Source organism: Epargyreus clarus, unplaced genomic scaffold (assembly GCF_041222505.1).
Source record: "Epargyreus clarus isolate Ecla_fem2 unplaced genomic scaffold, WU_Ecla_fem_2.2 ptg000014l, whole genome shotgun sequence".
Taxonomy (NCBI): domain Eukaryota; kingdom Metazoa; phylum Arthropoda; class Insecta; order Lepidoptera; family Hesperiidae; genus Epargyreus; species Epargyreus clarus.
In genome coordinates this window covers 6581515-6607375 of record NW_027332222.1, presented here as the reverse complement: position 1 = coordinate 6607375, position 25861 = coordinate 6581515, and the positions used below count along the sequence as shown (strand labels likewise).

At 35.7% G+C, this 25861-nt stretch overlaps 1 protein-coding gene across 16 annotated transcripts in view; it reads right to left on the bottom strand.

Annotated features, from left to right (window-relative positions):
• mtd (TLD domain-containing protein mustard) overlaps positions 1 to 25861 on the bottom strand; it is a 162732-nt gene that overhangs the window by 53795 nt on the left and 83076 nt on the right. For 10 of the 16 annotated variants that reach the window (XM_073079693.1, XM_073079698.1, XM_073079695.1 and 7 more), the window contains 4 exons: positions 13129 to 13191; positions 10607 to 10704; positions 7752 to 7813; positions 2757 to 2892 (listed from right to left, as the gene is read on the bottom strand). In XM_073079693.1, coding sequence (XP_072935794.1) covers positions 2757 to 2892; positions 7752 to 7813; positions 10607 to 10704; positions 13129 to 13191 — 359 coding nt within the window. Of the gene's footprint in view, positions 1 to 2756; positions 2893 to 7751; positions 7814 to 10606; positions 10705 to 13128; positions 13192 to 15647; positions 15668 to 25861 lie in introns of those variants that run through there. The other 6 variants (XM_073079696.1, XM_073079707.1, XM_073079699.1 and 3 more) reach the window with 2 other exon arrangements.

Below are 25861 nucleotides of genomic sequence, written 5' to 3'. Positions count from 1 at the left end.
ATTGTGCTTAGAAACTACATACTTGGGGGGTCCTAGATTCGAATATCTCACCCGCACCTCCGACTTTTCTAAGGTATTCGAAATTAATTTTTACATTCTTAAACAGTAGAAGAAAATATCGCGAGGAAACCTACACCCCCGATCGATCTTTAAAAAAGTTTACTAATGCGTACCTACTAGGCTAGCGCGGTAGACTATGGCCGTCTCACTGAAATGAGACCTGTGCCCACAATTGGGACTGTAATGGGTTGATTTCCACCACGCGGTTACAGCCATGAAATTAATATTTGTGCGAGAGTCAAAGTATATGAACACTAGTTGGAGCTAGTTTAATTAGAAAATCGAAGGTGTAGTAAAATAAATAATTAGTCGGTTGATCCCAGGAGAGAAAGATAATATTACGTACATAAAATTTTCAATTTATAAATGGGTCTTAATTAACCTTTAAAATGTTGAGCGAACCAACCAACACTAAAACCCTTAACCCTATCAGAGAAAATTTCATTAAGCTCTCAAATCTTTCAAATTATTTCGGCGGTATTTAAATAAGCTTTCGATTTCACTGCTTCTAGGCCAGAGGTTGCCAACCTTTTCTTGCTCAGAGACCACTTTTATGTCATTCTATGTGGGTATAATAAAAATAATAGCAAGCAGTGATAGCCTAGTGGTTAAGAAACTCGGCCTTTCGATCGAGAGGTCCGAGGTTCAAATCCCAGGCATGCACCTCTGATTTTTCGAAGTTATGTGCGTATTAGAGATTAGAAATTAATTATCACTTGCTGAACGGTGAAGGAAAAACATCGTGAGAAAACCTGCATACCTGAGAAATTTATAAAAAAAAATAATCTCAAAGGTATGTGAAGTCTACCAATACGCACTTGGCCAGCGCGGTGGACTATGGCTTAATCCTTTTCATTATGAGAGGAGACCCATGCCCAGCAGTGGGACAGTAATGGGTTGTTCATGATGATGATGATGATGATGATGATGATGATGATGATAAAAATAAATAATAACAGTACAGGAAAAATTTTATGTGATTACTGAGCCTGCATCTTCTTCACTAATTCGGCTATCCTAGGATAAATATTGTTATTCAAAGCTAAACGCAAATTACGCACGGCCCTTGCAATTTAAAATTGTTCGCGGACCATAGTTTGGCTTTCGCGGACCACTGGTTGGGAACCCCTGATCTAGGCTACGTCTAGGGACGGCTCTTGGTTACCTAACAAACGTCTATTTCAATTTAATTTCGCTCTTTGAGATTTCTGTAAACGATTTATTAAATCACAGGACACTGTGTTTCAAATTGACATTTTAATTATTTTCTTGTATTCAATATTAAAAGTGAGAGAGATATCATCAGGTGCTAGGTTTAAAAATGTTAAAACACCTTCTACTCCGCCTAATATACGCTGCGCCCTTATAACAGCAGTATTAAGCAATGCTGTGCTCTATTTTGAAGGGTGTGGTGGAGGAGACATACTTATTCGAGGCGCTCCCACTTGCTACTTCAATATCATAAAAAAGAAAACTATTTTTTCCAGCGCAATAAAATCACGTCCTAACAATAGTAGTATTAAGCAATGCTGTGCTCTATTTTGAAGAGTGTGGTAGGGGAGACATACTTATCCGAGGCGCTCCCACTTGCTTCTTCAATATTATAAAAAAGAAAACTATTTTTTCCAGCGCAATAAAATCACGCCCTAACAATAGTAGTATTAAGCAATGCTGTGCTCTATTTCGAAGGGTGTGGTAGGGGAGACATACTTATCCGAGGCGCTCCCACTTGCCTCTTCAATATTAAAAAAGAGAAGACTATTTTTTCCAGCGCAATAAGATCACACCCAAATAACACTAGTATTAAGCAATGTTTTGCTAAATTTAAGAGTGTGGTAGGGGAGAGTGGTACTTATCCGCTTGCAATTGTTATTTCAATATTATAAAAAAGTTTATTTTCTATCTCAATAAAAGAGGTGTTATAAGTTAAACGTCTACGCGCCTCTCTCTATAGCAGCTCTTGAATAAGCGAATCAATTTAAATGCGGCTTTAGTATGAAAGCCTGTTTTTCAATGCGGTTGCGGTTTCTACTAGCCTAGATGAAAACCTTTTGAAAATTATCAGCTCTTTTATATTACACCTAGATGTAGACCTGGATTTTATCCCTACAATGGTTGTTCACTGAATTATCGTTAAGCGATGGATTTTTTTAAACAAATCCTATCAATAGAAAAAGGCGTCATGTATGCGTAACGATCATGTTTGTGTTATGTGTTCTATTGAGGAAAAAGCAAACTAACGTACATTTATCATACAACGCCAATGTTTGTCAACATAGCTACCTCCCGCCTCCAATGCATGAAAGTCATTCATTAAACAGACATTCAGGTTGAAACGATTTTAAAAGTAATCAGTAAGCCTCGTGACTCCCGACTGCCTTCTAACTGACACGCGATTTGTTTCTAATCCAGCGAGTTATAGTCCGGACCAAACTTCTAGTCCGCTCTGAAGTTGTTGCGCGCAGGTGTAGTCAGAGAGCCAATGCGGTCGAATACAATTACAAGCATATACTCCGTAGCAACAGTAAGGACACACTAAGGCAGCTATGTACATGTGGATGAGAGCGGGCAGCGAACGGGTGCCGGCGGGGTCCCGTGCTTTCTTCGTCGCGTTGATATCTACAACTAGCGGACTAGATGTTTGGCGCGGACTCTACTCAAGTTACCGTTTATATAATTAGTTGTTTCCCACATACCTTTCCTCTTGTCGGGCACGAGCAGCGTCTGCCCGGGGAAGATGAACTGCGTGGCGAGCCGGTTCAGCTTGGTCAGCTCCGAGGGCGTGGTGTCGAAGCGCGCCGCCAGCGACGTCAGCGTGTCGCGGTCGCGCACCTACACAAACCATACACACTTTATACAATACAAACACCATACATTTATTTATTTATTTATTTATTGAACACCAACATAATGAACATTTATACAGTTAAGGTACAACAAAACACATAAGGGGCTAGCTTAATGCCACTATAATTATAGGTGTAGACTACAAGCAAGTTAATGGAAAAAAAAGAAACATAAAATTGAATTGAAGAAGCACAATAATGTCTATACAGTAATGCCTATTTCTATTAATATGTGTAGTGTATCTACACATATTAATAAAAATAGGATATAAGTAACGCTTTAACGACTTCTACACTCATATCCCTATTAGAAGTGACTGTGATATGGGTGCCATCAACACCTATAAAGACGAATACACAAAGAGTCAAACACTCGAAACCTAGGGCGGAGGTCTAATTGATTTTGATGTTTGCCTGACCGAATATCGAACCGAAATCGAACTTTATTTATATTTTATGCCCACGGTAAAATTCCCTGCATATTAGGTGCCATAAAGAGAAATAAAAACTACTTAGTTGCCAAACAACAAAATAAATAAAAACAAGTAAATTTGATTGCACTTTTCTCAGCATGGTGACCGCGCCGCGACACGTGTATAAAATAACATATAAAATAATGGAGAAAATATAAGTATTCATAATCAACAGAAACAGTCATCTCATTAATTATAAATGAGGTGGAATTCTATTGCTTTGTAATAAAACTTAATCAGTTCTACCTGTGCAACATGTTTACAATGCTCATTTAATATCCAATTAGGAATGGTCGGCTATTCATTTTTATGGTTTATAAATTTCATAAGTAAACTATATAATTAGGCACATAAAACCTGACAGACCCAGACAGACGTCCTACAATCTGCAATTAATGTGTCGAATCTAATGTAATGTATTTACAAAAAAATTACTCGCGCTCAAACCTTACCTTTATACCTTTGAACAGATAGATGTAAATGAATATGCCATGAAGAGGTAAGTAACAACAAAGAGGATAGGATAAAAGCTTTCCCTTCAATAAATACATTCATCAACTATGTACAGTTATGTTGATACCTAAAATATTAATGATCTTGATATCTTGGACAGACGTGGACGAGTACCTATAGAACCACCCACATCCAGAAGATAAATACAATTCATAATTTAAATGCCCGCCTGTCCAGGTATCGAAGCTGAAATCCTCTGTGATACTGATATAGTGAATCCCATTTCACTAAATCCATCAAACAACTACTGCTGCACATAATAAAATTATCCTCCACTCTTAACCAACTCCATCCCCTAATTGCTACTTCGAACGATCCTCAATCCAGCCTCCAGTTGCGATAGTCCGTTACAACTTCATGCGTAGAACAAACCTAAAGCTAAATATAATTCCCTATTTACATGACAACGATAACCGATCGATGGAGACTTGATTGAACACGTGTGAAGGCGCAGAGTAACGCTTGTCACGTGTATATCATTATAACAAATTCGAATCGATAACACTTCTCGGTATCAAACACGTCAATTACAAACACTAAGGAAAGGAATAATAAGGTGTTTACGCGCTCGAAATTACGGTTGATGAGGCACTTTGTTGTAAGCGGAAGTACAATAGCATATCACTGAAAGTACACTAGAAAGGTGGTAAAACCAGTATGGTTTGACTCGGAAGGTACAACCACTACAACTATTTTAGCATGAACCAATTCTGCGTTCCCGTGGAAGAGTGTGAAACTGTGGACCGTCTAACTTAGATATGAGGCGACGATCTAATAGGTGATAAGCGTCTATCAGGGGAAGCATCTGACAACTATAAGCGACTTCAGGTTAAAATCATTGTTCTACATCTAATCTATCTTCTAATACCTTTAAACGAGCAATTCTTGTATATATATTTATATGAACGATTTTCTTGAAATTTTGTGTTTAGGGGGTTTCCGGGGCGATAAATCGATCTAGCTAGGTTTTATTTTCAGAAAATGTCGTTAAAAAAAACTTATACGGTCGAATTGAGAAACCTCCATCTTTTTCGAAGTCGGTTAAAAAACACCGAGCAAAGGTCGTCATCCAAGTACTGATGTTCATAGGCGGCAGTAAATTAAATACACATCAGGGTACTGTCCCAGGGTACCACATGTCAAATTTTATTTGACAAACAAGTCATTTAATCAGATTATATCGATTGATAAAATTGGAGTGAAATGATCTATTACAATAATTATATAAGCTCACTTCATAAAACCCAATCAGACTAGATAATCATTACTATTTCTAATCACAAAACAATTGATTGTAATTGATTAAAGTAATTATGTATGTACTCGATGATCAGATTTGAAACACGTTTGTATGACATGGATGACAAAAAGCCAAATAATTTCGCAATGAATAGTAACACCGACACGTGCATTCAATGTTTATCTTAGATTTTTAAACGTATGTGTTATCTTTATCAAATCTATGACAAAACATATAGCTTATATACTCGTGTAGTGCGAAATATTTTTACTATTAATATAATAAAGTATATTAGAAGACATATACAAAATAATGTTGAATTACTTAAAGACGGATATTTAAGTTTACAATTTTCAAACAATTCATTTAAAAAGTGACATATTTCTTTCAAAAATATTAGCGACGGTAGATTTAGGTCGCCTAATCTTTTTTGTCTCCTAGTACCTTTATTAAAACGGAAACGAATAAGTACTGAAAATCAGGAGCACTTTGTCCTGTTGGAGATTACAGGAACGTCTTACATAAGAAAAGCTTTTACGTTCAAGTCTTTATATAAGAAGCTTTCCAAAGCTCTTGTTTATCATGGCCTTGTCAAGACTTGTCTGAAAAATATCTCCACCGACTCGGAACGACATGCTCCTGACAAATATTATACAACAAAATACAATACCGCTTCCCCGCTTATAAGGCTCTCTTCAACAAAATTGTCATCGAATATTCCTCGCGAGAATAGGAGACAACAGATTTATTGCCATCAACACCTCATTATGGTGAAAATAATCACTTTTAAATAAAAAAAAATTAGAATTCCTATCGTACTCTGGATGCGTATACTGGTTGACATCTAAAGCAGCCCAGTAATTAGTTCGTATGCATCGTGTTGCTACTATTATTCTGTGAAATGGCAACAAACCTCTAAGTTCTTTTGAGTACAATTCAAATGCCCTTAAAATGTTTAAATAAAGTACTTGATACTTATTAAACTTTCATAGTAAAACATAAGTATGTTTCTCGTTTATCAATACAATGTATATAAAATAAGACGACGTTCCACACAATAGCGTCTGCTTCGTAGCAACGTGTGGGAACTGACAGCTGCCAGTGAGGAGCGCCACGCTCGTGAAAATCGATAACCTATAAAATAATACTGAATTTCCAATGACCCGTCACAAGCACAACGTACATTCACAAGTAACCGTTGTGATGCTACAGTATTACCTATACAATAGTTCCAAAAGGGATCTGCTCGTTACTTCAAATATTTCTCTAACTGATCAACAGACCTGAGTGATCAATCCCTTTTCTAGGACTTCGACATCTCATAAATTAAAATCCGTCAAGCCATTTGGGCTGTAGGGTGTGTCAAAGAAAAATACACACACATACGTTTGGAAAACAATATCGTCAGCAATCAATCCGCGTTACATCGGAACTTCTTTACTATAGTTGGCGAGTGCTGAAGGAATTTAATCCCTTGCTTTTTTCAAATAAACTGTAAATTTAAGTGTACTTCATTAAAATTAGTAATTAGCACCGTCTACACCCAAAATACAATGTCACTTGCAATATTTGAATATAATTTATAGATTGTCCAAAAGATTGATTACTGCTCGCGTAGTTTAATTTGACGTCACACAATATTTCGCGTAAGCTACCGAGCTTACCGGCGAGTGGTGTCTTGTATAAAATCGATGAGAAAATAACACCTATATTTTACCTATTGTTATAAACGAGACACGTTCTAAGGGAGAGATTTGCATTCACAATATTGTAGAGCTTAAGCTGTTTGGGGCAGCGGTTCTCAACCTTTTTCTCTAAAGCTTTTTATTAATATATCCTTTGTATTACTTTGACGGCATTTTTATTTTATGACATTGACCGAGGACGTAACCTATATTATATTTTAAATATAGGTATATTACTTTTATATCCTCTTACTGTTACAAAATGAAACATGTATTACCTCATACATGCAAAAAGTTTATTAGTCTTTATGGCTATAAGATTTAATTGAACGTTGAAAATAATTTATTAGTCTCAAAAATCTTTCATTCATTTTAATGCACTACGGATGCATAATCCATCAATAAAGTTTGCGACACTCGTAATTTGATATAATACACTTAAGCAATTTCCATTTAAATAATATTTGGCCGTCTCAGAAGTTGAGAAGACATAACAATTCTAAGGTCTACGACCGACCCTCAGTTTGAACACAGAAGGCTTACAAGGATAATTTAAGAACACCCGTACAAGAGCTACAAAGAGATTACAGGTTTATCTTAGTTTATTTTACGTGAAATCTTATATCATTCTTTGTTATTTTGTGAAAGAATAACATGTTTAAAAATGTAAAGCTTTTTACAAATGAAGTTAGTCCAATTAATTAGTCCTTACATGAGAAGATGTCCCTAGAAGATTTCGGAGTCTATTGCAAAAATTAGCATAGGGTGAGAAAATAAGACTAGCGGAACTTTTTCTCCGAAAGTCATGACTATCCCCATGAATATAGTACAGGCATTATATAAAGGGCGTGTAAAAGTTATGTACAGAATAATATAGGAATAGAGTGTAGGCATTTGAATCTTAAATCCATTTAAGCTAAACCCACATACTCACCGTGTACGTCATAGTTTTAATCGGCGGCGGAGGAGGCAGCCGCTTAGCCTGTTCATCCTCATCTGAAACAAGTTTAATATTTATAAGGTTTCACATTCATTATGAAAAATTTACTTAAAGTAAAAAAGTTGCTACAAAGAGGAAGTTTAAGGAGTCTCTTAATCACGCGGGTAAAACCACTTGAATAAGTAACAAAGTAGTAATGAATTTTGATGTAAGCATTAGTTATGTAAGACAATGATAATTCATAGGTTTTTGCACTCATGAAAACGACGAATTCACAAAGGACTCAAAATTGGAATAAATTCATAATAAATAAAAAAATAAATTCATAATAAAATCTTAAAACATAATTCAAGTCAAACCAATTACTATGATCGTTCATACATATCTATCGAAGACATATTATTTCGTATCGCTTCTTAAATTAGCGAGCGCTCCCAGGCAATTCGTATTTAATTAAACGTTCGCCATCTGGCGACGGAGAACAACAGTATTGGATTTCCTTATGGGAGGATGTTTTATGGTCCACCGAAACAGATGCAAATGTACGACCGCCTTTGAACTGCAAGATTAATTTTGGACGAACGGTTTTTAATAATTAAAAGTGATTTACGGCAAAAAAAATTGGAGATTTAAAAATATATTAAATCGAACTATTTTTAATACGCTTTTTTAATAAGATTGAAGAATAGTAAATGTGACAAGAACATACGTACATACTGTGCAATGCCAAGCGCTGCTGTGTTTCGATTTGAAAGAAGTTGTAAGGGAGAGACATTTATGATTACAGACAGATGGACAGCAGTCTACTTTCCATCATTTGAACGGTACGCTCGTTCGCCACTTCAATTTCAGGAAACAATACGCTTTTTGCTTCCCAATTTGGATTTCGATACAAAAAGAGCACTGCAGTTTCGTTATTGCGCCACTACAATCGTGACAGCCATCGATATGTGTTATTGACATCGAGTGCAAGTGCCCGGAGCCGTTTCACAATTGCATATCAGTCGCACAAAGCCTGCAGATCCGCCGGGAAAGTGGAAACCGTTTGATAATATACTTTTCTGAGATGCACTTTCGCTAGAATTCACTCAATTGTCATCTATTACAATAACATTGCGAGAGAAACCTAATCAATACCGCAGATATATATTTATAGTGTCACTGATACTGATCAATTCTAACGAAGATGTAATACAAGATTTGAATCAAATTGTGGAGAATCTGGTTTTAATTTATTTCATTACGTACGTTTACGTTTTGGCTGAGGATGTAGTGAGAAAAGGTGTTATTATTACAAAATGCAAACCGTTAAAATCTGAAACATTAAACAAATCTATCGAGCTATTAACGATTAAATTTCATCGATTACAAATATTCATCAACAACGCAACATAACTCTTTACTACGCGAGATGATATCAGCGTCGAGAGCGGAGCAGATGAAATATTCTCGTCCAAACACATTCATTAGTCAGCCGGGCACATAAATCAGCATCGAATTAAATCGCAATACCCACAAGCAATTACGCGAACATCCTAAAATCTCTCGGACGGCGTAAATAAACAGCGCGAGTTTTAACTGAATTTGCTGAATTAATTATAGCAACGCTGTAATGCCGGATACTGCACTGGCTTGTTTATTTAGAAAACAACTCCCGATGCCAGCGAGTGATTCGCAAACTGTGATAACAACTACAGTGATGGCATGACATGCGTAAGTAATAAATAATAGATTTGCTACAAAATATTATCTCAGGTCGCTTTTTGTTTATTATATATATCCGATGCGAAGTAGAAGGATTTTAGAGTACCACCTATAATCCTAACACCAAGGGATACGTCACCGAAGGAAAAAGAATTTTACGACGGAATGCACTCTACTTTTCATACCACATTATGAGAAGAAACAATATCTTATAAACACAGACACTCTTAAAACTGTCGTTATGTTTTTTATAGCACGACTTTTTAAAAAGAAGCTTTACGGTCCTTTCTAACTTTAAGTAAAAAAGGATAATCAAAAAATAAATTTCCAATTAAAGAAAATGAAGCTTAAAAAGTTGCTGACAAAATCAAAGCAAACAGTAACTTATATCTTGGAATTTTTGCCCTGCGTGTGTTGGTCGTGAGTTTTCGTAATCTTGGCAATCACCTTTGTGCGTTTAATGCAAGACATATCTGGGTCGAGATCAGGACGACGGATATAATTTGAAAATACCACATGATTGCTCTAAATTATTGGTTTGTTTTACTAACCTATCGACAAGGTTAGGAGATAAGGTCATCTCGTAAAAATAGATTACGTCCATATTTATCGTAATGATAAATGAAACCATAGACTTGATTCGCAAAGCACATTTGTCAATCTCTTTATGGATTGCCGCTTCCGATTGCCTTTTAGTGTTCAATGCTTTAAATAAATCGAAAACGAATCACGGAGTCGTTGTCACTGATTGCTATATTTACTTGTCACGTGTACGGTGTAGTATGTTAATTTTTTAAATTGAAATATCGGATAAATTTCACGTGATGATTTATTAGACAAGGTATTTATTAGCCACCAATCAATCTTTTATGAAACTTAATTAATAATCTTAGGTCGGCAGATATTTTGCTTGAATGTATGAAGTAACGCACGAATGCCGGCGGACTAGGTACATCTTCGATATTCTTCAAATCAGAACATAGAAACACAAAATAAAAACTAATAGAAATTACAAGTCGAACGAAAGTATTTTATTTTATTGGCTTAAAAAAAATGCACTGATATAAAACTTCCGCTGCAATCCCGAATTGCTCCTAATCGTTTTTCTATACTTAATTAATATATATCAGATGTTTCGTGCTTACCTCGATGTATAGCGTCGAACCTGCCCTCGACCTTGGAACGCAGAGAGTCCAAGTCGAAGGGGGCCGCGAACCCATGGTCCACAGAGCGGCTCTTCGACCTGCAAACATGAAACAATACAAATTACTACCACATCAGCACTATATGCAGTTGTGAAACGTATCTTATGTAAAGAGGCAAGGGCGGATGAGTCACGCAGAGTGCACATTCCACTTCGACACATCAGCATAAAGGAGGCGACAGGGAAAACGTTCGTTTGGAGTCTGTCGCTCGCAGTAATCACAGGCGATGTTAATACGATTGCGAGTGACGCAAAACACTAAAAATTCAGTGTCAGTGTACGGATAATTGCCGAGCACTGAAAGCGACGCTCTAAATAACTCTCACAGGACAGATTTGAACACAAACGGGAAGAATTTTAACGGCGCCCGCCGTATGTAAACACGCCCTCTGCCTACCTTCTCCGAATTTGTTTGTGCGAAATCACATTCAAGTTCAAAGAGACGTGTCGGGGTTTTACTACACCGTATTCGTATGCACTGCTTTTGAAATTTGTTTTCTGGCAACAAACGAAGCTTAAATGTTAGCTATGTTTCAAAAACAAGGGATTAATGCAATAAAAATGTTATCACTGTAATTTTACTTGAGTGTCGTTTTTTTTTATAAAAGATCTTGCAATAATTGGAACATAACTAACCATAAAATGTAATATATTGGACAAAATAATGTTTTAAATAATACCATGAAGTAAAATGACTAATCTTGTACGTTTCTTGCCAAATTGCTTTGGACAAATGTACAAATAAACTAATGCTTCACTTTACACTAATTTACAACCTTCGAGGATTATTTTGCCTCAATATTTTGTTGATGTTTATTGACTAAGTGCGTGACATATGTCATGTATGTACCTAAATAATAGTACGGTTAATATTTATTTTTATAATGCACGCATTTTTTTATAATTTGATTGATTAAACTAATACTTTTTAAAAACATGAAATTAAAAAATAAGCTAATATTAATCAACAAGTTATTGCACAAAATGGCAAAAAAAAAACAATATCTGCACAAATAATGTAAGCGACAAAAATATAGCAATCATATTTAAATTCAATAGCAATTAAATAACACACAATATTTTGAAGAATGATCCTGAATTATGACGTTTAATATATACCTAAATTATAATAATTCTGAATAAACTCTGAAATACAGAAAATTAAATCTAATTAAAATTTGTTACACGTGAAATCATTGGATCATCCTTTATTATTCTATATTAATATTTAAGAGCGTAAATTCTTGGCACCACTGTGATATCGAACATTAATTAGGTTTCGTATAAATTATCCGAACAAAACAATTTGGCTAGGCATCCTTTGGTTTATAAGGAGGTGTGAGGGACACAAATATGCAATTGCAGAATGCTAATGAATGAATGTTGGACGTACAACAATTGATAACGAATCCTTAACTATGCACTAGTTCGCTATGTGTTACACATGGTTTTAACGTTGTAGTTGAACATGTTTATTCGGTGCTTTGTTGCATTAGGACTCTAGTAGACTAGCTATTTTTAACGACGATAGGAGTTTAATCGATTACATGGGGGCATGAAAGTGATACACTTTTTGACTAATTGCTGAGGTCGTCGCAAAGTCCAATATGCAAGTAATATCGACTGCATAAATTCAGCAACGGGCAACAGACAACAGCTGAAAAGTTTACCGTGACCGGCGCTCATAAGTGTGTAGCTTCTGTTTTCTTTAATTGTTTGGGTCTCTTAATTGACTCTAAGTTAAGATCACAGTCACAGTCAGACATTGGTGGGGACGGGAGCACATACCCCAAACTGGTCAATCGTGATTATATTGAGATAAGGTAAATGTCTAACCCATCCAACGATATTATCAACAATGCATAAATAAAACCATAAAAGTCGTACCACTCCAGTCGGTAAAATTAAAACAAACGGGTTTATCCCGTAAGGGTTTAAAATACCGCAAAGCGTGAAACCCGTCGGTGTGAACGGCAATTCGTTAAGCCGCAATGTCTACGGACTTACGCCTCGTGTGTGGCGGGTACGAATTAATCGGTGCTTAGACGCACGATCAAATTTACACGTGTAAAACCCGAACTCTTCAAAAGATAAAAGGATGGCCCGAAAAGGTTTGCGGGCGATAGAACTCTTTGTGGTTCGATTTTGTAGGCTCCACCGCCTCGCTAATTTTGAAGGGTGTGATAAAGAATAGACACTTGGAAGATACATTCCAACTAAGTCTTCAACGGTACTAAATATTAATTCACTTGTGGACCATTTTAGGAAGGATTCCAAACCTGTCTAGGGTTTATTATAGATATCCGTGAGCAGCGGTTGCAACTTACCATTGATTGGACTACAACCTTTATCCCTACTCCTACATTACTTAAAAACTGGAATAACAATCCTACATATTGTGGTAGCCAAAAGTTTACGCTCCTGTACTTACCTTGAATAAACAAATAATAGTGACAACATTACCTCTTATACGACTGATCGATGCTCTCAGCACTCCTGGATAGCTGCTGCGAGGCTCGTCTAGACCTGCATGCAACAAAAACCACGAGCTAGACACAGGCAGCGCATGCATACATCTACGGCACTATTCAGACAATACTGCTATTGCTACTGCTAAAATTGCTATAATAACTCAAGCGCTATGTACTCACATAACTGCCTTCGGGGTGGCCGGAACGTTAGTTTTAAAATATGGAACTATATAAATATATAAAAGTTACAGTTAAATAGCTTAAAATTAAATTATATTTAATAATTCCTATAATTGACGAAAGCGAAAGCGAATATTTTTAAAACAAAATTTCCTAAATCCTTTGTTAAAATTATCTTATTTGTCTCGATAGGAGTATTGTCTGAATGATTTTTGAGAGTATATTCACATTGGTCGCATGCACAAGTATAACGTGTTAACTGAACCCAGCGATCATTTAATGGAAACAGTTATCACAAACGCGGATTTATAAAACCTCTCACTCACACTCTAATTCACCGGATTTCGATAGGTACATACGTAAGCGAAAGATTTAGTACGTGCACTGTACCAATGTGAAAAACTCTCATAAAGTGTATCTGGCAAACGGAATTATTGCTACGTGCTAAAATAAAATGTAACACATGACGTAATAAGACGCTTGTCTTATTGGCATAGAACAAGCGAATAGCAATGCCTAAGTTAAACAGTTGAAAAAACACATGCATATATGATCGTAGTTTATGACAATGTTGTTATTCAGATCGTTGGCGACAAAACGCAAAACAAAAAGCTTACAGCACTATTATTTTTCGAATGGACAGTGGCTGGGTCCTAGATCCTAAGACCTACGGCTTATATGTATCTTCATAGAGAAAGGAGGAAAGTTAACCTAGTAGTAAGTAGCGAACATTTGTTATATATATTTATTTGATAATTAGTATGAATTTTATAGAGTTACACGTTTACTAACTGACGCGGATTAACCTACAGGATTATCTTCATTTGACATTGCTTTGTAGTTATTATCTCGCTCAACTCGCAACTCGCTGGCGATGAGGTAAGCATCTAAATGGGATATCGATTCATGTGATGGGTTGGTGCCGGAATAAACAGCATTCACTGCACAAATAAAGACCGTTGCCGGGGACTCAGTAAACTTTTAACCCCGAAAATGTCTATAATAGCACAGTATAAGGATATATATTTGTACCGTGATAATAGTGTATTAAAATACCAAACATATACATGGCGAAGAAGAGAAAGAAAGTTATGATAGGTACTACAGAATGTTTAAAGTTATACTGTAAAATGTAAACACTGCTCCTCCGTGCAGACTTTGCGAAGTTAATCTTATGCCCATTTGTATATTGAAAAACTTTCCTCATCAGTCACCCTATTTGCTTGATAAACATTTCACTACACATCGGTTACTTTGTACACGAGATAAAACTAGGGTTGGCACCCGTACTATAATACCCTTACTATAAATATACGAGTATGTAGTATTAATTGACACTTGTACTATGATATATACCTATTTTATCTTAATATTTTTTGAGTATGATAAGTATGATTGATATGAGTATGATATATACTACATATTACAGAAAAATCATACAATTGATTTTTCTGTAATATGTAGTAGTAAGTTGAAGTACGGAGTATACTTTCACTTTCATAAAGAGTCGACAGAAAAAATAATTTTTTTTAAAGAAATACTATTTTTTTTAGAAAATGTGACAACCCTAGATAAAACGTAGCATTATAGGTAGCGCGATAACTTCCATGATTTATTGCTATCAGTGGCTATTATATAAAATGGCTTGATAGCCTTTTCCACTTGGAATATGTCCTATTTAAAAATAAAACGAAATGGAGTATTAATACATATTTAGATTAATTGTTATTTCAAAGTGCAAAGCTAGTTAAAATATGAAACGAACCTAGTCATCAGGAGTAGTTACGCTTCTGTGATCGGCTTTGGAAACCCCTGTTCTATATAGAGTAGGTTCCAAATATCCATGGCCAGTATTGGACAGACCACTTACCATCAGGTGGATATAATAATTTTGCTTCATAAACATATTTATGTAAATGTATACTAAACTCTTCTTCTTCTTCCTGTTACTAATTTTATTTGTTATGTGATGTTATCTACATAACATACGTATAAAACGACAATATTATTCATATTCCATTATTATGGCTATAGTTATAGACATAAGAATCAAATTACATGTCTATTGTTATCGGTAAATTATAAACAAGGCCCTCGTACGTACGCAGACTATAGTAGTAGGTAATTGTTTAATTTATAAGATGTAATCACGGGAGTGTAAAATCTAATGATTGTTTGAGCAGTAACTGCCGATAGATTCGTTCTAATTTATGTTGTATACGCTAACGACGAACTGTTTACGAATGAACGTCAAACACAGCGTTAAACGGTCTATCGATAGACGCCGTTGAAATATAAGCTCTAATATATTACGTAAAGACGTTGAATTACCAATTAAATTTAAAAAATTCAAACATTTCACACTAGCACATCACACTGATCATTCGCAAGCACTTGAAACTTTTCACTCGAGCGACATCAGGGCGTCACGACCGCTAAGTAAAGTACGTTTGGAGCGTAATATCTGTTGAATAAACTCCATGTTATTTCCTTGAGCGAACGAGTCGGTCCTTCAGAGGTGTTTTGAGTACTCGTTACCGCTGTGCAAGCGGCCCGCGGAGGTCTGAGTCTAGGTGCTCTGCGAATGAGCCGCGACGGAACGTTATCTCTCCCTTAGGGCCACTCTACACAATGGTCGAGTTAAAAAGAGCTGAGAGGCAGGATATGTGCTGAATGGAATTCACGAAATATTAGCTTGAAGGGGTTTTTATTACGTTTTTAAAGGAAAGTAAAAAGAAGTGACATTTTATAATCATCCGGGTCGTTTTGGGTTATATAATTGGTCTGACATTTATTACAGACTTGTGTAGGTAAAGATAAATTGAACAGATAATTGTATCTAACTTGTCAAAATATATAAATAACTAGTGGTGCCCGCGGCTTCGCCCGCATTTTAAAGAAATAATATGACATACATGAAACGGAAAATTTGTACTTGCATTGGAATGACAGTGGTGCAATCTGTCGAAAATTGGTCTTACCAACTCCCAAACTCTCGTGGGCTCTTGGACAACAACTTTGCTAAAGATCATCACTTTATCAAATGCATAGTTTCCGATTCTATAACTACTTACGAATTAAAAATTAATTAAAAAAGCCTTTTCCCACGGACTAAATTGTGAATCTAAACCATTCTCAAGTCCCCTTGAACACACAACAAATTTCATCAAAATCAGTCCAGTCGTTTAGGAGGAGTTCAGTGACATACACACGCACATAAGAAATATATATAAAAAGATTTTCAGGATTAACCTATACAATCTACACTGGCAATTTTTTTCTAAGAACTAACGTTAATCTCAAAAGTTGAATATTTTTCAATTCCTGTCCTATACTTACATTTGGCATCAATTTATTTATGTAACTGTATTATTATTGTAAATATTATATAACAATAACTGTATAATATAAGCCTAATGTAAATATTCACGGTAAAGTGTAGAACGGCCGTCACAAATGACTTATTAGTAAGTCTAGGTCTAAGTTGCCTGGTCGTCTCATCTAATTGCTCCGTTGGCTTATATTTACAACAAACATGTTGTGACGACTCATTGCCGCAGTCGGACTACTGCAATGCCCCGTTTCTGATCCAGAACGCCACGTGAGATAACAATAGATTAGACAGAAAAAAAAATAAAAACAGGAAGTAGAGATCCTTTGTAGTATAAGGGATTATGAGATAGGCGATGGATTAAATCGTTATCTGTTAAAAATATCTTATTAAAATATGAAACGCTTTACTTTCGCGTTGTAAAAATAGAAGTGTAACGAGGCAATATTAAAAACTGTATTTGTAAATGGAACTATGGAAATAATGCAAAACCTTTTTAAAATCAATTTCATTTTTTATCTATGGAAATTCGGTAAGTATGTGAATTCTTCTATTTTTTTTTGGCACGACGGAGTTTAATGCTTTTTTGGACTTATGGTATGATATGGGGTGGTACTTAGCTATAATAGGACCCTACTAAAAGTTGTTATCCAGATTTTTTTCTGATATGTTTTTTTAAATTCCCCTATCTCATACTATCTCAAAAAGTAAGAGCTAAGAGCTATTTTATTTATAAGATTAACATAGTCCGCCACGGACAAAAACCTATACAAAACACTAATACAAATCATTCAGTAACCAGTATGAACGAACGTCAATAGATTTCGTTTGGCCAGACAACTAATCACATCTCGGTCCTGAGGGCGCGTCCTTGGCACTGGGCGCTCTATTTACAAACAGCATCGACGTCTCGTCATGTATCCATGTATGTTCCGCTTATCTTAACGAGTTCACATAATGTGTGCGTTTATTGGCAAACGCGCTCACGACGGTAATTAAGAGGTGGCTGATCTTTTTACTGCCGTCTACGATAACTTAGCTATTTGGAAAAATAAAAACAATCTTTTGGCAACCGCTTTGGATGTTTAAAAAGTGCTACTTCCGTTGCTAATGAAGTCATTCGTTACTAAATAATTTGGTATTGAATGTTTAAATGGTATCATATTATTATAAGTAAACTAAGCTTCCAATCAATACTAGAGAAATATTTGCTAATTTATGAATTTATTGAAAGTGCAAAAGGCCATACATTGTTATCATTATTAAATTCGACAGTGTGTCGTACGGAATTGAAGTATTTCTTAAGCGGGTTTGATTATTATTTTTTCAATTATTTTATTAAAATGTTTACAGGTACTATAAGCCAAAAACAATGCGGCATCATTCACCATAAAAAAAAAGTTTGAAAATCTATATCAACTTATCGATTTAAAACTATAACAAAGGCGCAAAGGCAGCAACAACGAAAAAATAACCTCAACCTACCCACATTAAACCACCGCTCATCAGAGATGACATAAACGCCCACATTACATCCATAAGGCACTATAAACTCATCGATTGCACGCTCGTGCACTTGACAGTTCCCTTTCCCCGTTTACTTTCGTATTCATCGCACCTGCGCCCGACAAACCGGTTTACGTTTTTACTATATGCAGCTCAAAGTAGCGTGGAACATAACCAGTAGCATATCTATAGCGGACCGCCGTAATGTGTATGAATGATTCTCGTTCTTTGTATTATAAAACTTGTAAGTACTTCCTCCAATCAGAATTGGAACAAAGCGCTTAGGTTTGGTCCAGAACTTCCTCGTTATAGTGATAAATCCATTCACAGCAGTGGGACATGAAAATGATAATATTAATTTATGGTAGTTAACTATTTGTTTTATGTTTCATGCAAAACAACTGTAGTGTACTCAATTATGACATAGAGTTCAACTAAGAATAAGTTCTCAGTAACGTTAAGCGTTCCACCGATATGTTGCTACCTTACTTTAATAACTTTTCCTTTTAGCAGTATAAAAGTTTCATACGTAAATTACACAAGATTTCTCCTTACCCAGCTACTAACAAGGTGTATCCACAGTTACTAAATGTATGAAGCAACATAAAACCGTTTTGTAACGTATGATCGCTCATTCAACTAATATAAACTACCAACACTAAATGTATTTATTCGTTTAAGGTTACGCAAGCTAAAATCGTTGGCTTATAATAATCGTAACGCCTCAGATGAGTAAAATACATAGATCGAGCACTCCTAACAAGAAAATGTAACCAGTTTTGAGAATTGAAATTGTTTCTTAAATAAAGTTTTTGCCACGTCTCCGTTCTAAAATATCCCTAAAATGTTTGGAATACTTATTTTTATTACGTAAAGTAAAATTTAATTAAAAGTTAAAATTTTCTCTAAATATGTTTTTTATTTGTCAAGAATTAAAAAATAAACGATAAAATCATACTTTTGTGGCTTTATTCAATTTTCAGGCGACGTATTTTTCTATTTTACTTATTAAAGCGCAACACAAAAACGCAAATACATGTGTCGTCGTGTTACAACTTTACTATGTATCGTATTAGCTGAAGCTTAATACCATACAAGTTGCGTCTAATCACTTGAAATCGGTGATACTTATACTACCACGTACAGTATTTACCGTTGACGTGTTATATTCGAGTTTGATTCATGTTGATATGTTTATTAGTATCTAATAAATGTTAGGTATATTAGATCTCAAATAACACCGCGATTAGTAATCAAATAATTAGATAAACCGCAATTGACTTGCAAGAGTAATGACCTTTTATAGGCCTTCATAATCGAATCTAACTAGTTAACTACGAACAAAAACTTAACGAAAACATTTTGTAAATTCACATAAAATTGCAAACCTTTTCCGAATAAAATAAAAACTCGTATCAATAGTACCTATAAATGATTTTGTGGTTAATGCCATATTATGACAAAAAACTTGTGAATATTATCAGCGTATATTTATTAAAACAAAAAGATTACCTATAATAAGGCATATCTGAAAATATATCTTCACATCTCTGCTTAAAATAAATATTATATAGGTGTGATCAAATCTAAACCAGTGTGACAACATCTACTGTAACTACAAACTAACAAACATTGTTAGTTAAATAAAAGCTTGTAAAACAGGCATATACTACATACATTACTTATTATTTTATATCACAAGTACAAGTTATTTAGACGTTACAAATATAATGAAATTGTTTTGCATGAGTGTCGTAGCTACGAGTACCTACCATACGTGACTGTAAGGGGATCCGCCACCCGATGCACCATATATTATGACGACTAATCTGCATAAAGTGCAGCTCGGAAATACCAGAACGAAGCATGACTGTCTCGTTGTTTTTATTAACACTAATAATGTAATCTAGCGAGTATTACTCTGTTACTTTGTAACTATTATGTAAGAAAACGGATTTAGGGAACAACGTAAGTGTAATCCAAGATATACTATATGAACATTTAAATGACAGCATTTTCATGATGGAGGCTACACTCATGGGCGTAAGCTATAGCATTGTGCAGTAAGAGGAGGGAGTCGAAAGCCGTGACTATACTATGACAGTATACGAAAAGGCCGGCGAAAAAAAGGTCGTCTAGTTTCTGAATTTTTTTTGGGAAAAAAGTTTGTACTGTTTGAATTTTGTTCACCTATGCTTAGGGAGGCCCCCTAACCGCCCTCCCTTGCATACACCTCACGCCACGCCTATTTTTATAGCAGGAGTTGTACATCCGTCAACAAAGTTTTGGATTCAGCCAAAAAACTTTTTACTATTCACAGCCACATTGGATATTTCTGTCTGTAATAATAACAACATGAGTATGATAAACAAGACGTCAACATTTATTGCAACACTTTACATGTTAATAACGCAAGTAATCTCTCAGTATGAAGTTACTGTGCAAAGTACACCCCGTTAAACTGAAGTAACGAGTCCCATGTGACCATTATTTTATATATACGCTACTACTAGCTTTTATAAATAAGCGAGTTAAATAAGCAATTTTATATTAAAATACTTTAAAGAAGATAGTATTATGAGATTATAAAAAATATTTAGTGGTAGGTAGTGGTGTTTCCACAACCATGCTTCAACGTCTTTCGATGGACAGTAGCCAACGGTTATCACATATTTATTACTGTCCTTATTAAGTCCGACAAACTTAAACGACTAGTAGTCACCCATCCAACTATCGAACGCGCCCGACGTTGCTTAACTTTGTAGATCGATTACGGCCGCGGCGCTACGCGCGCTTCACCATGTTTACGTATAGCATTAGATCGGAGATTCCGTGATAAAACACATTACTCCATTATTGGCACGCCAAAAGGAAATAAATACACGAGAAAAAACCAACGTTATTAATCATTAATTATGACCAATTGCACTAATTCGTATTGGCATGTTAAACTATTGCGGATCGCATCTATTGGATATTGAATTTTACTTACATAACTTTTAATTATATATGAATATTTTTCTTGTATGTATGTTGTCATATATAATATTATTTTTGTAAATGTTATGTTTGCATAAATAGCTCATAATTTATGTAGAGATTCTCAGGAAGCGTAATATATAATTTACGAGGTTAAAGAAGCGCATGATTTTATAAACCTAGAGTAGACTCAAATCGAACCGGAATTTAACTTACTTATTTCCCCACTAACCACAAAGTACAAACAAAAACATAACAACGAGAAGCAGAATTATCTATTGCTAGACGTAAGCCATGGTATACCTATGTAAATTGGAATGGTAATCAAGATACACATTGTCTTAATTTAAATTTATTTCAAGTGTTATTTCAGCGGCTGTTATTTCAGAATGATTTAACTCAACACCCATATCATCACATAAATTCCTACTCGAATCTGTAATAAACTAAAGTGTAATAAAGAGTTCATGAGGTGACATACAATATAATATAGAGCAGTTGCGAAAAGAAATGACATTTACTATTAACATTATCGTTACGTCTATGTATCACCCACGCAAAAAAATTGCGTCGCATTTAATACTATGCAGTTATGCACGTCTAATGTCCCGGCGTTGAGTAGTGGGTTCATTTCGTTAAAAATACTAAAGTTATCATTTGCGAACATTCAGCAAATATTTTTGGCAAGACATGGGTCTGGCGTGTCCAGATGGAAACACGGAAATAGCTCGAAATGTGATTTGCGCAGACATCTGGTGTTTGGATTCTGAGATCTTGCACAAAATATTTTGTCTTTGAATTCATAAAACGTTTCCTGGAAAATTAAACTACGGTTTATACATAAATATGTGTGTACGTTTACTCTTTGGGAGAAGTGTTTTTAGTTTAAAACGACTTTGAAGGCTTTCACGAAGCCTTATAGATATCCTTGGACGACAGGATCATTTTCCGTTAGGTGGACCTTATTCTATTTCTGTCTACTCTATTCAACTTTTTTATGTCTACGATTCATCACATAAAATTAATTTCAAATGGCTGCCACAGGTCAGATAAATTCAGACTCTTTTTTACATAATACAAGTTTCACAAAGAAATGTGACCTGATTTCAGCGACCTTCATATACATAGCCATAAGTGCGATATAAACGCAGCTTCCCACAACGCCACACTAAGACGTCTTTATCTCACAAATGGACGACGGCGCTTACGAATGTTCATTTCTTTAGAAAGTTATTCCACTGTATAACAATTTTATTTAAAAACAAAGCCTGAATCGTGAATTTTTTTCTTCATTTGTACGATCAAGGAAACGGAAATAAGACGGTAAGGAATATGATTAACATCTTTTTGTGATATTGGTGTAGCAAAACGGACGCAGCCCGTCTGATGGTAAGTGCTTCACCCATGGACATCTGTGAACAAGTCCATAAATAACGGGGGGTTTTACCTGAAGTCAATTACTGATGCGGTGCCACTCCTGATGACTAGAAAGCCAACATAATATATACAAGACAGCCTGCTATAATTGGTAATTGTATTTACGTTCAAAGATAGAAGGTATTCACCGAATGCAAATTTTTAACAAGAAAGCGTGTGAAAGTTTGTTCCTGTTGTGTGTAAGCTCAAAGATAGGGGAGTTTGATAATTACATAATGGTACTATGTAAGGAAACGAGCCTTATCTGTCGGCCCATTCAGGCGCGAGGTCGTCGGACTGCGGCCGCGCTTGTGAAATGGTTGCGCATGAATAAATACCCTTACAGAGAGGCAATGAACTCTGCGAACGACTACCTCCGCAGCGTTTTCTACCTATTGTACTTTAAGGATCGCGAAATGTAGAAAACTATATGCACTTAAAAATAATTGGAAAATAATTTCTGCTCAATGACATGGATATTTGAACATAAAATAATATCGTCGTTTATATGTTCTCTCTTATATTCCATTAATATTAACTGTTGATATACTACCGATGTGATGATACATTTCCGGATGACGTCGTCTTCGAATGACATCCTGTCTTCCCGTTTGATCTCGATATTGGCAATTTTCGTGCTTATTTATAGCTCTTTAAGTGTTCGATTATGACAGATCAATTATACTTCTGTTCAATTATAGAACCGCACATTGAGGTATATCCATACGAATCAATATTCAATCTTCGCTACCAAGCCTTTAGTGCGTCTTATACGATACCAATTGTATATGATACCATGGCGCCTTACTGACACCAAAATGATTGTTTAATATAATTAATATAATGATACACTGCAGCACTGATCCATGAATACCGGCGAAATACATGGAGTGTCTTCTCTACGCGCATATTTATTCTCGTGTTGAAATACTAGGTCGTACGCGCTCGGCCGCACGCGCTCACGTTCGCGCTATATTTCGTAGTTGCACCACAGTTTGTAAACAGATAAATTATTGAAGGGCCATAGAGCGAACCTTTTTAATTGTTATTGCCGGAAAACGTTGTCGTTATTGTATGACGAAATGACAAAAGTAATTAAATTTATTTAGATAAGCATCGAAACGAGACAGAAGAAACGTCGATACGTATCTATGGCTAATAGCGACAACGAGTCAAATATTAGGAAATGAACCGAAACGAACGCTAAATAAGGTTGACCGTTAACGCGGATATTACAAAAATAGAACAATAACATGCAATACCGGAAAGGAATCCAAAAAATCTCCGATTACAACACATAACTACGTAACGACGTAACGAGCGTAAAGTGAGCAAAGCGCGAGATTAGTCGAAACAAAAAACAAACAAATAAGACGCGGCGAGCCTCATAAATCATCAATGTGGAACATTTAATTATTGCAAGCGCGGCTCGCGTTACGGATTCGTACGTTGCCGGTGCTTGTGATATATTGGATTACCGCGCACGTGACTCGGCGATCTTAAAGGGTAGGGGGAGATTACTTACTCCACCATAATTATTATGTTTGCGTAATCGCATGAGCAGTGAGTTATGAGTGAATCTTGCACTGACAATGCAATGTAGTATGAAACGAAATGGTTTTAAAACGCATACCTGTTTAAAATGTAATGTTATTTAAAACCGGATATTCTTACTGCACATATGTTATGAATTACACAATAAAATTATGCATTCAGATGCGTTATGAACGGTCACGATACTGGTCTATGTATTTTTTGTATATGCCACTCACGACATAGAAAATTGTAATGTACGAATGAATGTCAACCGTCCAAAAATTTGTAGATTTGTTGAAAATCTTAACACAAAAATCATTTTGTCACGACTAGCCTTTGCCCAGTCATGCACTGGACAGACTGGCAGAGGCCTCTTCATGTTGACGTTTGAACCTATAACAATGGTGGTCATGATGAGCTTTTACCCAGCCATATACTGGCCAGAGGTCCTCTACATTCGAACTGAAAATTCTGCATCCGAATTTATCCATTCATAGTACGGAATCGACAGCTTCGGAAGTACGATATCACTCCGGCTGACACCTCTCTGCAGTTGAACGGGATCGTGGCTTCGTGCTTTTGTCTTATACTCGGATTGACATGGCAGTTCCTTTGTATATGTTGTGAAATGCAAATGCATGCAAAATTTCAAACAAAGACCTCTCAGAAATTACGTGACCTACATAATGTTTAGCCTTGGTGTCATAAAACTAACAAAGCGGGTACACAATTATATGGAAGTAGATTTAAACGAACTCTTCAGTATTTTTTCTAATAATAAAGAAGCAAACGAGCATGCAGTCCACCTAAACTGGCTGGTAACTGGCTACTGTCGCCCATGGACATTTGTAATCAACCCCAAAATAGAATATTAGATTGAGATTCGTAGCTAGCCCTGAGGATTAAGTTGGAACGCCTGAGATAAGTACGTCTTCCATAGCAGACCCTTCAAAGTGGACCACAGCAACGCTTAACATTGCTGTTATTAGGCAGAACAATTATTAATACAAAGAAAACATTTTCTGCCCTTTATGGGCACCTTAACGGCCCCTATAAGTGTACCAATTACAGGTGCATTGGCCATTAACGCCTTAATAAACAATTGAATGCGACGAATGCAACCACCATTGGTGTTATGTTCATGTTGACCCTAATGACCGTATCGGCCTTACAGAAGCACTCCATTCAAACAAATAGTAAGTACGTACGATATTAAAAGATGCGTACGAACATTGTGTGCGTTCAGTGTATAATTATCCGCTTTTTATAGCCTCTTTATATCGATCCATTAAATTGTTCTCTAAGTAGTGCATGTCATTTGCTCAATGCCAATAAATTCTAGCCACTACGTTTCCTGGATGTGTCGTGTGTGCAGACTGCATAGTGAATCGCAATTATAATTGTTCTGTCGCTATTTTAATACAAATCGATTTCTTCTACTTTTTATAATCAAAAGCGGTTATAACTCTTTGGCTCTGGTGTTTAGCGGATATTGTAGGTTATAAACTTTGTGTAGATAGATGAGTGACCACTGGTGTTTAATGTTCATTTGCGATTTCCACGTGTCTGAGGATTCATCAAGAACTCGTTAAGAAAGGTGTTGTGACCTTCGGTAAATTTAAAATCTTTCTTCAACTTCAGTTCACAAATAAAAAGGAGAAGTTTAGTACAAGGCAGGTCTAAATTGTAAGAAGCAAGTTAAGACCACCACAAGTCAAGTTGCAAGAAGTGACTTAAGAACACCAACGAACCTACATAAGCTGGCAATTACCATTAT